This window comes from Apodemus sylvaticus, chromosome 2, assembly GCF_947179515.1.
Source record: "Apodemus sylvaticus chromosome 2, mApoSyl1.1, whole genome shotgun sequence".
Lineage (NCBI taxonomy): Eukaryota > Metazoa > Chordata > Mammalia > Rodentia > Muridae > Apodemus > Apodemus sylvaticus.
The window spans coordinates 80,152,088-80,166,894 of record NC_067473.1 but is presented as its reverse complement, the minus strand read 5'-3'; the positions used below and the strand labels follow the sequence as shown (position 1 = coordinate 80,166,894).

At 51.5% G+C, this 14,807-nt stretch overlaps 1 protein-coding gene across 2 annotated transcripts in view; it reads left to right on the top strand.

Annotated features, from left to right (window-relative positions):
- The first annotated feature begins 5,112 nt into the window (after positions 1 to 5,112).
- The window catches only part of Crhr2 (corticotropin releasing hormone receptor 2), a 43,156-nt gene continuing 33,461 nt past the window's right edge, over positions 5,113 to 14,807 (top strand). For both annotated transcript variants that reach the window (XM_052172541.1, XM_052172540.1), the window contains exons 1-2: positions 5,113 to 5,184; positions 14,376 to 14,466. In XM_052172541.1, the coding sequence (XP_052028501.1) occupies positions 5,113 to 5,184; positions 14,376 to 14,466 (163 nt within the window). The remainder of the gene's footprint in view (positions 5,185 to 14,375; positions 14,467 to 14,807) is intronic.

Genomic DNA, 14,807 nt, shown 5'->3' with positions numbered 1-14,807 from the left:
GTAGGACTTACCTACATTTTACTTCCTGGTGCCCCTTTAATAGCTGAATCATACATTTTCTATTTTTCCTTTCTCAGCTTCCTCATTTTCATCAGAATGTGCTTCATAAGAGTTTAATTTAGTAACCATACAACAGAATTTATACCAGGCTGTTTTGAGATATCCTTTGCTAAAACAACAAATCTAAATCTCTTCACTTTAGCCTTAGGCAGACTCTTTGGACAAGGGCAAAAGCAGCCACATTCTTCACCAAAACATCCCAAGAAACAGTCTCAAATCCACATACTAACATTCTTCTTCTTTGAAACCTCTTGAGCCAGCTTCCACAGTTGAAATCACCTTCAGCACAAATGTCTTTCATATTCCTACTAGGATGTCCCATTAATCTAATCTTAAAGAATTCCACTTCTTTCCAAATTCAAAGTCCTAAAATTCACATTCCCCCAAACAAAAGCATAGCCAGGCCTATCACAGAAACACCCCACTCCTGGTACCAACTTCTGTCTTAGGGTTTCATTGCTGTGAAGAGACACTTTAACCAAGGTAACTCTTATAAAGGACAACATTACCTGGGGCTGGCTTATGCCAGCAAGCAGAGCAGCATGGGAGGCAAGTGGGTATCTATGGCCAACCTGTGCATTGCACTGGAAGGCAGGACTGTGGGTGGGATGCAGTCTGTCTTCCTCCTACCCACTTGCCTCCATGCCATGCAGTGAAGATGGAGGATGCTACACCGGGGCCCACCAGCCACGTGGCCAGCGTGTAGCAGGACCCACCACAGTGTGCGAGTGTGTGGGTCAAATGGGAGAGAAAGAGAAGTGGTGCAGCTTGAGCATTATGAAGAGACATGAAACTGGAGATTTAAGGGTGGAGATGAGTAGCCTGTTGTGGGTAGACAGCCCTGCCACCTGGAGCCATGGTAAAGTCCCAGGCCAAGTTGTCACTGAGGGCCATATTTGAGTCCATGGCTACACAGTGGGAGGGGTCAGTGTTAATTTTGTGGCTCATTTTAGCTCTAGAGAACATGGGGACATCCTTAGTCTGACAGCTGCTTGGATGCCCAGAACTGTCCCTGTCCCTCACTGGCTGCAGTGCTCTGCTGAGCTGGCCAGGCCCCGTTTCTCACTAGCAGCAGCACGTGGGAGGGTGGGCCCTGAGCCTCGCCCAGGAAGCACAGTGGAGCTGGCCCTGCAGTTGAGGGTGTAGGTGTGCCAGCCCCTAAGGTGTGAGTGTGGGAGACCGGACTGGCATTTATCTGCCAAGGAGTGCAGAGCTGATGGTGGCAGGGGTGCTTGCTGGGCAGCCAGCTCAAGGGGGAGAGTGCTGGAGAGCTGGCCATGTCACTGGGCTGCTGTGAGGTGGCATGGGTGTGGGGAAGATGCTCCCTCCTACCCCTCCCACACCTTCAGTACTCGAGAAAGCTAGCCCTAAGGTTGTGAGAGCAGGAGATCTGACCTGCCTTATGCTGTTGGTGGGTGGCATTGGGTCACCTAGCCAGAGCAGCGCTGGAGAGCTTACCCTGGTGGTATCGATAAAGGACTGACATGCTGACCAGCTCAGCTACTATGCAGGCCCAGATCCGGGACTCTGAGTTGAACCACCCCAAAATGTACACATCATCTGTGAACCTTTGGGACTCCGGAAAGGGCTAGGCCTTTTGATTCAAAGCTTCAGGATCTGTATGGCACAGGACAACCTGGAGGAGTCCTGGGGAGGATCTAATATTGATGGTGTCACCTTTGGGACTCCGGAAAGGGCTAGGCCTTTTGATTCAAAGCTTCAGGATCTGTATGGCACAGGACAACCTGGAGGAGTCCTGGGGAGGATCTAATATTGATGGTGTCACAGAAGCCAGAGATCTCGATCCAGACCAATGACTCAGTGTAATGAACATCTGCAAGTAGGGATGTGTGGACAAACAGACCCTGTGACATTCCACAATTTCCATAAGATGTCTTCTACGATTTGGTGTGTGTGTGTGTGTGTGTGTGTGTGTGTGTGTGTGTTATTTTGCGGGGAGGTTGCAAGGATGAAGGGCAGATATAAGAGAACAGGGAGAATAGCAGGGCTGGGGTACATGATGTGAAATTCACAAAGAATCAATAACAAATTTTAAAAATGACATTATGCAGGTTATGCTTACATATTTAAGGATGTATATGTATGTACATATATGTATGTAACAACAATTATGATTCTAAAGGAGAGCAAGATGAGGTATGTGGTGGGGTTTGGAGGGAGGAAGGAGAAAGGGGAAATGCTGTAATTGTAACCTCAAAAAGATGAGAGAGAGAGAGAGAGAGAGAGAGAGAGAGAGAGAGAGAGGACTTCCAACAGAAAAAAACATAGCCTAGTCCCTTAGGAGCTCTGGAGAATCAATGACACCTCTAGACAAAGGGGCTCTTGTCAGTCAGTGACGCTTGGGCTGTCGCTGGAGGACAAACTGCTGGGTACTTGGGCATTTGATCTGGTTTTAAGAAAAAGGAAATCTAGTTTTTTGAATGCAGTTCTTCAAATAGTGCTCCAGGCTGGGTGTGGACATGCATAAGGAAAGGCAGGAAAGCCAAGACTGCAGCACTTCTAACACTAAATGTTTATGCCCCTCCCCCACATTCATGGATTGGCCCTATTCCAAATGGTTTTGATGTGGGGCCTTTGGGACGTTTTCAGGTTAGTTGAAAATGGCCCCAGGAGAAGATTCTTTCTCTTAGAAGAGCAGACCATGAGGAGACACAGGAAGGCCTTCATCTACAAATCAAGAATTCCCTCCCTGAGACTGACAGTGATGGCAGCCACACCTCAGATTTCCCCTGCATGTGGCCTTGCGTTATGGTGGCCAGGCAAACCAGGCAAACCTCCAGGACGGAGAGTGTGTTGAGGACCAACAACCAGCCTGTCTTCCACTCTCTGGGCCCACACCATCCTTACCTCAGCTAGGCTCTGGCTCAGCTCTAGCCGTCCTGGCCTGGCCCAACTCCTCCTGCCTACTGCTCATCTTGAATCCTCCAGCTGACTGGAGCTCTTCCCTTTTCCTAGGTCCTTCAAAGCCTGCCTGTAGCACTTGGTCCAGAAAGCCTCAAACTCACTGCAGGATGGACGGCCTACCGTGGGGACGGCCCACCGCGGGGACAGCCCAGAGCGCCCGCCCGCAATCCCTCCCTTCATCTCTTCTCTTTTCTAGCTCCCCCTTTCTCTTCACACCACTCCCTCCCTTCCCCTTCCCTCCCCTCCCCTCCCCTCCCCTTCTCTTGCAGGCTGTGGTGTTTGTCCTGAAGACACCCTCTTTGCCCACTGTGAGATAGGCACCAGCCATGCTCCACAAAGCCGACTCAACAAAACTGCATACTCTCCTGCTGGTCCAGTCAACTCTCTCAGTGCCTACAACTCCAATACTCTTGCGCCCTTTCCTTCTTCAAGAGCCCTCTCTGATCAGGACCGTTTGCCTGAGTCCAGTAAAGCCACTTCCTGCCTAGGACTTGGGAAAGATGTTCCCTCCCCTAACCCCTGTCATCTCCAAAATGAACAGGAAATCTGGGCCATTATTCCTTAGCTTTTCCCTTGAAAATTCCCTGTACCAACTGTCTTAGTTGGGTTTTATGGCCATGAAGAGATATTGTGACCAGGGCAACTCTTACAAAGAAAAATATTTAATTGAGGCTGGCTTATCAGTTCAGAGACTTAGCTCATCATCATCATCATCATCATGGGAAACACAGCAGGGTGCAGGGAGACGTGGTGCAGGAGGAGAGAGTCCTACTTGATCTGAAGGTAGCCAGGAGGAGACTGGATTTGTTTCACACTGGGTATAGCTTGAGCATTTTAGACCTCAGAACCCCTCCTCCACAGTAATGTAAGTCCTCTAACAAAGCCACACCTCCTAGTAGTGCCACTCCCCATAGGCCAAGCATTTAAACTCATGAATCTATGGGACCAAGCCCATTCGCACCCCCACACCAACCGTGAGGCCAAGTTTTGTGCCAAAAAGGAGGGAAAGGTGAAGAGGAGATGGGGGGGGGGGGCACACTCGTCCAGGCAGGGAAATCAGAGAACAGTTCCTATTGGTTCCCATTGAGGCCCTGAGTTGAGAGAGATAGAGAGAAGAGGAGGAGGAGGAGAAGGAGGAGGAGGAGGAGGAGGAGCCCAGCAGGAGCAGGGGAGAACATTGCCCAGAGAGATGGAGAAGAGGCCCCGGATTCAGGGCAGAAAGACCAGAGGGAACACAGAGCTTCTGCGTTCTCCATAGCCTCTAGTGTATGGCTGTATCTCCAGGAACCGCCTGTACCTCTTAATCACATTCCTAGAATGCCTTCCCCTCAAAGCCAGGGGACAACCACTGCTTAAGCTTTTAACCCCTGCACAATAGGCACACTTGTAGGAGCAATGCCCCGCCCCGTGTGCTCCCAAGATCTGCACCTGTCACCTCGAGAGCAGGGGTGTTCAGCACCCCTGGTTCTAGGACTCCGGATCAGTATCCCAACTCCAATCCCTGGAGCTCCCCTCCCCCATGTGGTCTCACTGCTTTGGGTGTTGTTGTGATTGTTGTTGTTGTTTTGAAAAAAGACAGAAAATCTGCGCAGTGATTGGCTTACACCCACATCCCCTCTGTCCAGGCCTCTCCCATGTGTCCTCCACCAACTGCAGATCTCAGTGCTGCTCTAGGCGTGAGGGCTGGTTTGAAGACTAACTTGGGTAACTGGGACCTCTCAAACAAGAGGGGAGTTCTGATCCGGGTGGCCTCAGCCAACCCCCATGAATCCCCAGGGCCATCCTGCCTCTCTCTTCGCGACTCCTGGCTCTGAGGAGCTCCAGCCCCAGCCATGCTGGCGGGAAGACCATGCACATTAAGCCCTGCTCTGGGAACTGGAGTTTGTCCCCTGTCCGCCTGCAGAAGTTGCTGCCCAGAGCCAGCTATAAATAACCTGGAGGCGGCCGACTGTGGGGTGGTGTCACTGCTACCCTGGGAGAGGCGGGTGAAGAATGCCCTGGTGCCCAGGGCTTTACCAAGGCTGGTAGGTCGGGCAGGGTAGGACAGGCCTGGGGGAGGGGCAGGACAGACCTCCTTCGGGAGCAGCCGCTTCTGGTCCCCATCCCGAGAGGCAGGATCTGGCGTCCATGGGGACCCCAGGCTCTCTTCCTAGTGCACAGCGTCTCCTCTACCTATTTTCTCTGCTCCCACTGCTCCAGGTAAGTGGCTGGGTGGGTGTGCTGAGGGCATCGGATCGGAACGGGAGCTCCCAGGTCTGTGACAGCAGGAAGGAGGGGGGAGTCATGACTTGGTGGCTGAGGAGCACTGGGGATCCACTTCTCTGAAAATGAGACAGTCTCATACCTAGACGGGGCAGGAAGAGAAGCAAAGGGATAACATCAGTTAGGATAAGAGAGGAAGTCCTGTGAGGACCAGCATGGGGACACCATGAGGACCAGCTGAGTGACACCATCCTGTGCAGGGCCTGTCCTTCATGGTTAGCAATATTCTAACAATTGTCTAGAAAGTCTCTGCTGTTACGCCTCCCCTCCCCCACAGCTCCTTCCAGCACAGCTCGCTTCACCCTTTCCCCATCAGATCTGGAGAGAGCACCCCTCACCCGCCACTGCCTGTCTCCACCTCTACTAACCCCCAGTATCAAATGAGCCATGAGCAGAGAGGGCCTGGAGAAAACCTGCCTCTACTGTTCCACTGGTCCTCACCCAGAAGCAAAGACAGAGAGAGAGAGAGAAAGAGAGAGAGAGAGAGAGAGAGAGAGAGATAGATCTGAGAAAGAGGGTGATCCCCAAAATTAGGCATGGAAGCAATCAGCTACCAACTATCTTTTCATTTTACATATGGGGAAACTGAGGCCCTGAGAGCAAAGTTACCTTCCTAAGACTACACTTCTCATAAAAAAACTACATTCAAATCATCCCAAGAGTAACCTCAGGGACAGCATCTTAAACCTCAGTATCCCCAGATGTGCCAGGACTGATTCATTAGACAGCTATTCCAGACATGCCGTGAATGTCTGCTATCTGAGGCAGGATGGTTTTTGCCAGCTTTGACAGGCTCCTCAAACTTACCCAGCCTCAGTTACCTCATCAGGAAAAGGAAAAGGAAGATACTCCCTCGTCAGGGTCAGCCTGAAGAAGAACGGAGATGACATGTCGAGCCTTGAGGAGCTGTGCTTGCATGGAGAAAACTCTAGTTGTGGTGCCAGGTGTGAGGACATGAGGGCCCTGACCTTGAGGCCCAGCTAGGGCCAGGAGGTGGGTATCAGACTGAGGTAGGGGCCCTGAGACTCAACATCCTTCAGGGCCAGCCAGGCCCATCTCTGCTTTCTCTAAGGTCTCCGGCTGGAGACAGAAATTAGCACCTTGCCCAAAGACACTCAGCATATCAGCATCTGGAGAGTAAATACACCTTGGTCTTTCTGATCCCCAAGCCCAACTTCCTCACCCTGGATCTTCTTGGTAATAGGATTGATTTCTGGGTGCTTGGCCAACTATTCTGAGATTTCAGACCTTGGAGAACTGGGAACTGGAGAGTCAGGCAGCAGCGTGGAAGAAATGTAGCAGGAACATGGCGGCTCACCACCTTCTCATTTATCCAAAGGGGACTTAACGCACAGTTAAAAACACAGCTGTGCAAGCCCACCCTGGGTGTCTGCCCTCGTGGCTTCCCAGGCAGAAAGGGCCCTGGCAGAAAGAGCAGCAAAGAAACAGCCTGTGTTTGTGACCTTTATAAATTGGGTATTGGCAGAAAGAGATAAAAAGGTGTGAGAGACCTCAGCGGCAGGAAGTGGAGGATTCTGGGGGGAGGAAGTCAGATCAGCGGTGTGTATGAAAGGAGGGCTGGGCTGTCAAGGGCCAGGCCTAGGGGCCTTGCCTCTGGAAGAGATCTGCACCCCAAGCACGTAGGGAGACCTCTAAACTGGAGTGGGGCTAGGGTTGGTTTCCAGGAGAGAGGTCCAGAGAGGAGAATAGTTCTCCTCCTGCCTACTCCTGCAGACCCTGGAGTGTGTAGCCAGTCTATGTACTAGGACTTCCAGCTTAGCTTCGAGGGCCTCTGGAGGCCTCAGAGAAACAGAGCATCCTGCATGCCAGGGCGTGTGCTAGTTTCCCAGACTAGTGGTCCAGACAGGGTGAGCACACTAGATGACGTATTGCAAGATCCCTAACTTTTTAAGTAAATCTTCATTTTGGATTTCAAATTTTGTCATTGTGGATGTTCCCTTGACTTCAACCAGTGCAGTCCATGTAAATATTCCAAATTCTGGGAAAACTCCCAAATCTGAAACACTTGTAGTCCTGCAAGCAAGCATGTCAAAACAAAACAGTTCACCTGCCTTTCCTCCGGTCAGCTGCACCTCTGGGGAGGCTCCAGGAGCCCAGTCTCCCCCAGCCAATTCCAGCCCCTCTCCTTGGGATGGAGAAAACTTCTCTTGCTGTCTCAGGACCAACCTCCTACAGTCCCTTGCTGGTTTTCATCCAGAGAAGGCCCAGCAAAGGGAGGAGACATAGAGAAGTCTGGCTGCCTTCAAACAGCTGTAGAAAACCGGACTTTACATAATCCACTCCATCCTCTCACAAAATTGAGTTCCTGGACTTTAACATCACCCTTCTGCATACCCCCCCCCACACACACACACACATACTACCCCTTGCCAAGAGTGCAGTAAACCCAGGGCCATTTCCCAGAAGCTCTGTCATCTAATGCCTTTCCACACAAAATTTAACTCCGTTCGAAGTGTTTTCTAACCTAATCAGCTAATTTAGTCTCTTTGGCTTTGCCATTTTGCCAGTGTTTAAGTATTTTTTTTCTGAAGCAATTTGTCTGCAGGACGCTGCCTACTGAGTTCCGCAGAACTCAGATGTCCTGAATTTGCGGCTCTAGAATAACGGCATGGCCCAGCACCCTCCTCATTTCCTTCATCTGATTGGAACCAGTTTGTTTAGTATGACTATTCAGAATTCTAACTTCTGAAGATGGCATCTTAGATCTAAAGAGTCAGAGGATGGCCTGCTCCGCACCCTGACTTGGGTTTTCTGTGCAGCTGGCCTGGGCAGAGCATGCAGGACTCCAGCTAGGGGCCACGTGGTTTCCTGCTTTTAGCTTCAAGACAACACAAGGAGTCCAGACCTTAGAACCTCCATCTGTCAGATGAGGAGGGGGCGAGAGGTCAGGGCTCATGGCCACTGCTCTAGTGAAGGGCGAGGCCATCTAAAAAAGCAGCTACCTTAACAAAACCTTGATTTGTAATGTCAGGCTAACTTTAAGACATTCAGACAGTTGCTGTCTGTCAGAAGGGTGACCACCACTGGGACACTAAATGAGTTGATTAATACGGACAATGCTTATAGGCCAAGTGACCCATGTTAGGGCTTCCTGCTGGCCAGCTCCCTCTAGACAGAGGCAAGGAACTCCTCCCTCCAACCATCACTTCTGGGGTGGGGCCCAGGAAAGAAAGAGAGACAGGATGAAAGAAAACAAATCTCACCAGCTCTCAGAGAAAAAAAGCAGAGTGAGGAGCCCGGAGACAGCCCCTCCCCCCCACACACATACACAGGGCCTATTTAGGTAGATTTGGGACTTGAAAGGAGATATCAGGGCACCTTAGGAAGAAGGGCTCACCCAAGAGACCACTAAAGCAGAACTACAGGTGTGAAAAGCCTACCAGAGGCTCCAATGTCTTGGGGCCCTACTTTGAGGCACCCCATCCTGTAAGTTATATCTGAGCATTGAAAATCTCCCATTAATGCTGCTGGCCCCCGTGCTCTAGGAAGCAGCAGCCTGTCCAATCAAGTAGATATCCTCAAGAGGAATAGCGCCATTACTGTCCCCAGTCCTGAATCCCAATGGGACCCAGATTTGCTTCACTTGTGGTCCCCTTCCTATTCTCCTCCTGAGTCTCCTCTTTCTCCTCTTTGTCCTACCCTCTTCCTCCTCACTTTTCTGTCATTTATCTCTTACCCTGTCTTCCCCCTGACTCCTAGTCTCTCCTCCCCTCCCCCTTCCTTCCACTCTGCCCTCCCCACCCCTCCTATCCTGCTCCCTCGGTTTCTTTTCTTCTCTTCCCTGACCACCTCCCTGAGCAAGGTGAGTGGACACACTGAATGGGGCAGATAGGGGGAGGAGCTCTCCCTCCCAGGTTCCCTTCCTGACCTTGGACAGCAGAAAGAAGAGGCAGGGAGGGGCTGATTCCTGGTCCAGCCTAAGACCCAAGGTTCATAAATCTGCCAGGCTTAGGCAGAGGCCTAAATTTAGAGAAACTTGTCACCAGACCCAGGAGGAGGAGGTCCAGCCAGACCCCCTGGCTCTTGTGAGGTGGCACCTCTGTGCCTGACTGGCCCCCAGGGCACAAGCTTTGCTTGGATAGGGCCCAGGGAGAGGAAGAACAGCTGGAGCCTTGGCTCTGCCCTCCTGTCTCCTTCCCTGCCAGGGCTTCTTCTGCCTTCTTCAGTAAGGGAACATTCTAGGGGCTAGAGACAGGGAATGGCTAACCTCTTAGGGAACATCAAAGCAAAGGCAATCTGAAGAAGAGCAAAAGTTCAGAGCTGGAGTTCCAAGAACAGGGCTTTTCATCCATCCATCCATCCATCCATCCATCCATCCATCCATCCACCCATCCATCCATCCATCCATCCATCCATCCATCCACCCATCCATCCATCCATCCATCCATCCATCCATCCATCCATCCATCCATCCATCCACCCATCCATCCATCCATCCATCCATCTGATTACTCAGCCAGCAAACATTTGTTGAGTACTTGCTGTGTACCAAGCCACGGTCAGGAACTTTGGACACAGATGTGTACCCTGACCTGCAATGGGACTCCTGTGGTAGGGGTGAGGATGAGGGCAGTTGTCTTGTCCAAGGCTATCCAAGGGTAGTGTAGAAGCCAACGTTGGCCAGTCAGAAGAGAGGATGATGGCCAAAGAAAACAAAGGCTGTTCTCTGCACATTACACAGGTCTCTAGTTTCCCGGAGTCCATCTGGACTTCTGCAATTCCATTCTTCCCTGGCACTGCCTCTAGGGAAGTGGTATAGGCCTCTCAGTGAGGGCTTAGCTGGGCCTCTCGGGAACAGTTGTATATACCCAGGTTCCCAGGCTTCAGCCTGTAGGGAACCCAGACCCCATGACCCTTCTCAGAGTCCAGTACTGGATTAGAAGAGCTCAAGACCTCAAGAAAATATCTGGTCTTGATACCAGTTGACGTAGAAGAAGGGAGAAAGGACACAGCTAAGGGAAGGTGGTGAGTGAGAGGAGGTGGGGTAGAGTGGGGTCGCGGGCTTCACAGCCAAACTACAAGTCTCTCAATGCGTCATGGAGACTGCATTGCACAGACAAGACAGACCATTACTACCAGGTTACTAAGGCAGTCTATCTTAGTCAGTGTTTTCTGTGAAGAGACACCATAAACCAAGGCAACTCTTATAAAGAGAAAGCATTTCATTGGGGGCTTGCTTACAGTTTCAGAGGGTTAGTCCATTATCATCATGTCAGGGAGCGTGGCAGAATACATGTCACTGGAGCAGTAGCTGAGAAAGCTGTCCTGATCCACAGGCAGAGAACAAGAGAACTGGCCTAGCATGGGCTTCTGAAACCTCAAAGCCCACCCTCAGTGACACACTTCTTCCAACAAGGACACATAGTTGAATCATGTCAAAGGGTCCCACTCCTGGTGGTTAAGTGTTCAGATACATGGGACTACAAGGGGCCACTCTTAGTCACACTGCCACACAGTCCCCACCATCTCTACCTGGGACAATGTCTGAAAGTCCCACGCTCCTCACCATGACTCCAGGAGCTCTGAGAGCTACCGCGTTAGAAAGAAAGGACACATCTGCCACTCTGAAGATCACAAGGGTTTCAGGAGCTCTGGGTCAGTAGAGCAGGGACCAAGGCCAAATAGAGACTCCATTCTATACCCCAACATCGCAATGTAAATTTCCCATTTCCCTGATTGGACCTCTGACCCACTGGCTGCACCTGCCTTCTGTGACCCAGATCTCTGTGAGGTCTCCTCACCATCCACTTTGCTCTTATGTGGCTGGTGAGGGGCTTCTGGGTGCCACGTATGGGCTGGTGTCCTGTTGGCCTCTGTAAAACTTGCCTTCACATGCTCACCTAAGACCAGCTTTTCCAAGTGTGACAAGACCAGTCAGTCATACACATAGCTCATCAGGTTCTCTGGGCTGGAATCTTGCCCTGGGCTTTTACCTGCTGTGTGGCCTTGGCTCCTGTGAAGTGAGGTTATTCACAGCTCTCTCAGAAGCTGTGGCAGGGAGCAAATGAGCTGTCTTCTGGTCTCAGTTTAGAGCAGTGCCCAGCACACAGTAAGCATTGCACAAGAAACTGTCTATCTCCCACTGCCTCCTACGCTCTCAACAGCCCCCCAAACCAGGGTCTGCTGACCTGTGTCCTCCTCTCACCAGCCTCCTCCCATCCCCCAACAATGGCCCCAAACCAGGGTCTGCTGGCTGCCTTGAGCCTTTGTTAATTTGTTCCACGGGCTCCTTCCTCTTCTTACTGTTCACCCTGATACCTCCCTACCCATCTCCCCTTTGGATCCAGCTCTCAGTTCATGCTTCCCAGAGCCTTGAATGTCTTGACAAGACAAGACAGTCATTCACTATGTATTCCTGAAGGCTGAGCCTGGTTAGGGAGGCAAAGGTCATGTCTGCAGGAGTCCAGTGTCCACTGAAGAGACCAGAAGACTGGCTTCAGAGAGGTTTGGTAGCTTTGTCAAGGCCATGCTGTACAGAAACAACATCCCCTAGAAGGCTGAATGTGAGGCTGTCTGAAGTTCCTGTCATACTACTCACAATGCTGCCCTGTCCCTACCTACCCACTGTCTCAATGGCCCCCAGGGGTTCTGCTCAAAATAGCTACCCAAAGGGTGTGCTGTGTGCTTGAACTAAGTCCAGTGTAATCAGGTAGATTCTGGGTGGATAGGTGGGTGGGTGGGAGGGTGGAGTAAAAGAAGATTCTTGTCTATGCTAACTTTTGGTCCCATGGAAAGAGGAGTTTGGAGAGCCAGAGCCAGAGCCAGAGCAGGGTCTGTGAAGATTCCAAAGCCCACTCTGACCAGCTCTTCTTGCCCAAGATGGAGCAATGCTCCCCTATACTGAGCACAGTGTGGCAACGGTGCTAGAGCTGGCACAGCCTGGGCCCTGGGGCATCTGAGATGGTGTGAGCTTCCACATCAGCCGAGTCCTGAGAACACTGCCCTCCCCCATGGCAGGCAAGTCACCAAAGTCAAAGAGGAGACATCTGGGCCCACAAATATTGTGGTGGTGTCTCTGAGATGCATCTGAAGTGCACAGTCTGGCTAGCCATGAAGCAAGCCTCCAGGTTTTTACTGTCTTAGTCTGGGGTTCCCTGCAAGCCTGCCTCTCCAGGAAGGACTTGCTAGCTGCTCTCTCTCTCTCTCTCTCTCTCTCTCTCTCTCTCTCTCTCTCTCTCTCTCCCTCTCTCTCTCTCTCCACACACACGCACGCACGCATACACACACGCACATGCACACGCACACACCCCCCCACACGCACACGCACACACACCCCCCTACAATGGGATGACAGAGAGGCCGTGCACCCCTCCCTCACCCACTCTGCTGCCTTCCCACTCATCTCCCTATAGGACTGGGCTCTAAGTCCTGGTGCCCCTTAACCTTGACAAGACAGGACACATATTCATCACGTGGTACTGAAGGCCCAGAGAGGGATGCAGAGGCCATGCCTTCAAGAGCCCAGTGTCCACGAAGACAAGCAATGACGACGCAGCAGAGGGTCTGGCCTGAAGTCTCCCTTAGCCCCTTGGCAAGCAGTCCTTCTACTGAGCAAGCAGGGTCTTCGTGGCATCCAGGAAGCTGGTGTAAAGGGCTCCCAGCAGTGTCCGGAGCCTGTGCACAGAGCCCCTGGCCCCTTAGGTCCTGGAGGCATAAAGCAAGAGCTTCAGGTTGACAGCTCAGGATGTCCCTTAGAGTATGTGTGTTTGTGCACGCACATGCATACACAAATGTCCCTGAGCACCCCAGGCTGCCAGTGAAGTTCCAGTAAGCCACGTGGGCACACAAACTCGGCATCTGAGTGATGGGGTTATTAATCAGCAGCTCCAAGCCAGCAGGTGGAGACCGAGTATTCAGCCTCCAGATCTAGCCCAGAAAGTAGACTAAATGTGATGTCTGAGGGCTTCAGCCTGGGGGACATCCTGGGGCAAATGGACCCAGCTGTCCAGGAAAGAAATCCTGACAAGCAAGAGAAAGACAGCTGCCTGCTAAGGGAGCAAAGCCTTCTGCAGCCTCAGAATCAAAAGTGATAGGGCTGAGAAGAACTCAGAAGCACGCGCGCGCGCGTGCACGTACACACACACACACGTACATGCACACCTGCATGCACTCGCACATGCATGCACACATACATGCACACATATATGTGTGCAAGCACACACACTAGCGTGCACATACATGCTATTGCAGAGTGAGAGAAGCATGGTCTTGGGAGGTGCTATAGGCAAGGGTTAGGATTTTAGAGGGCTTTGCTTTGCTCCAATCCAGCCTTATGTCATTTTCCCCTGCCTTTGCAGATGCTATGCTCCCCACTCAGGCAGGGACTCTTATCAGCTAAGCAAGCAAACTCCTACTCACATGTCAAAACCCATTTCATTATGTTCTTTTCCATGTCACTACACCAGAAAATGCCCCCACCCAGGGCTGACATGCTGATACCTGTTTTATCCACTGTGCTCAGCAATCACTCTGAAGACATTCCTGAAAGACGGGGTCCTAGGTGGCTTTGCCTTTGGGTTAGATTGTACTGTCATCTGCTCCTCAGTGAGTGTCTGAGCTGGCACTGTGGTCCTTTCTCTTTTATTCACTCATTCTTTCATCATCATACAACTCCTCCTCTTACAGGAAGCCCTCCAAGACCTGGTTAGTTATCTCCCCCATGTATTAACCTTATGTCTCTCCAATTTATCTGGGACAGGAAATCTGAACGGCAGCCTGCCTTTCTCATCTCTGCTCTCTCTCTAAGCTTAGGACACATCCACCTTGCCTGGGACACTAAGTTACCACAGGACCTAACACACAGAAGGCCATCTGGAAGTATTTGCTGGGAGTTTTAGTGATAGAGGACAGGGCACTAGACTGGTATATTCCACCCAGTGGGGGAAGAAACCACCTTTTGGGGGCTGAGGGAAGGGGTAGACTCCTGTCTCAAAGGGGTTCCCTCCTTGACCACTTCTCCAGCCTTTGTGGGGCTCCAGAAGAGGCAGGCCCACTGCTTTCCAAGGGGGCATAAGCATCTCCCTGTTGAGCTGTCCCTGTCTCTGCAGGAAAGGTAACAGAAGTAAGGGATGAGAGACATAACTGGGTGCCTGTCTCTGCTCCCCTAGGTGGCCCAACCAGGCCAGGCACCCCAGGACCAGCCCCTGTGGACACTGTTGGAGCAGTACTGCCACAGGACCACAACTCGGAATTTTTCAGGTATGCATACTTGCCCTCCCCAACCCCATTCTGCTGGGACCTGAGGGGAGCCCTGGAGTTTGAGCAAAGCAGCACAGTAGGGCAGCGCACGAAGCCCTGGCTCTAAGGCCCAATTTGGTCTCTTCATTGGGGTCCTTGCATAGCATCCTTCTCCATTAGAACCAGGTCTTGATCAATGACAAGAATTTGTCCAGAAAGCCTCTTCTTGCTCACTGTCCCTGCCTGGACACCTGAAAAAAAAATCTGCTAGACTGGTGTGTTTGGGAGCCCGGTGAGAGGATGACCCTTCTGCTTTCAAACTTGGTCAAAAGGCAAGACTAGCAGAAGGTGTAAAAACATCT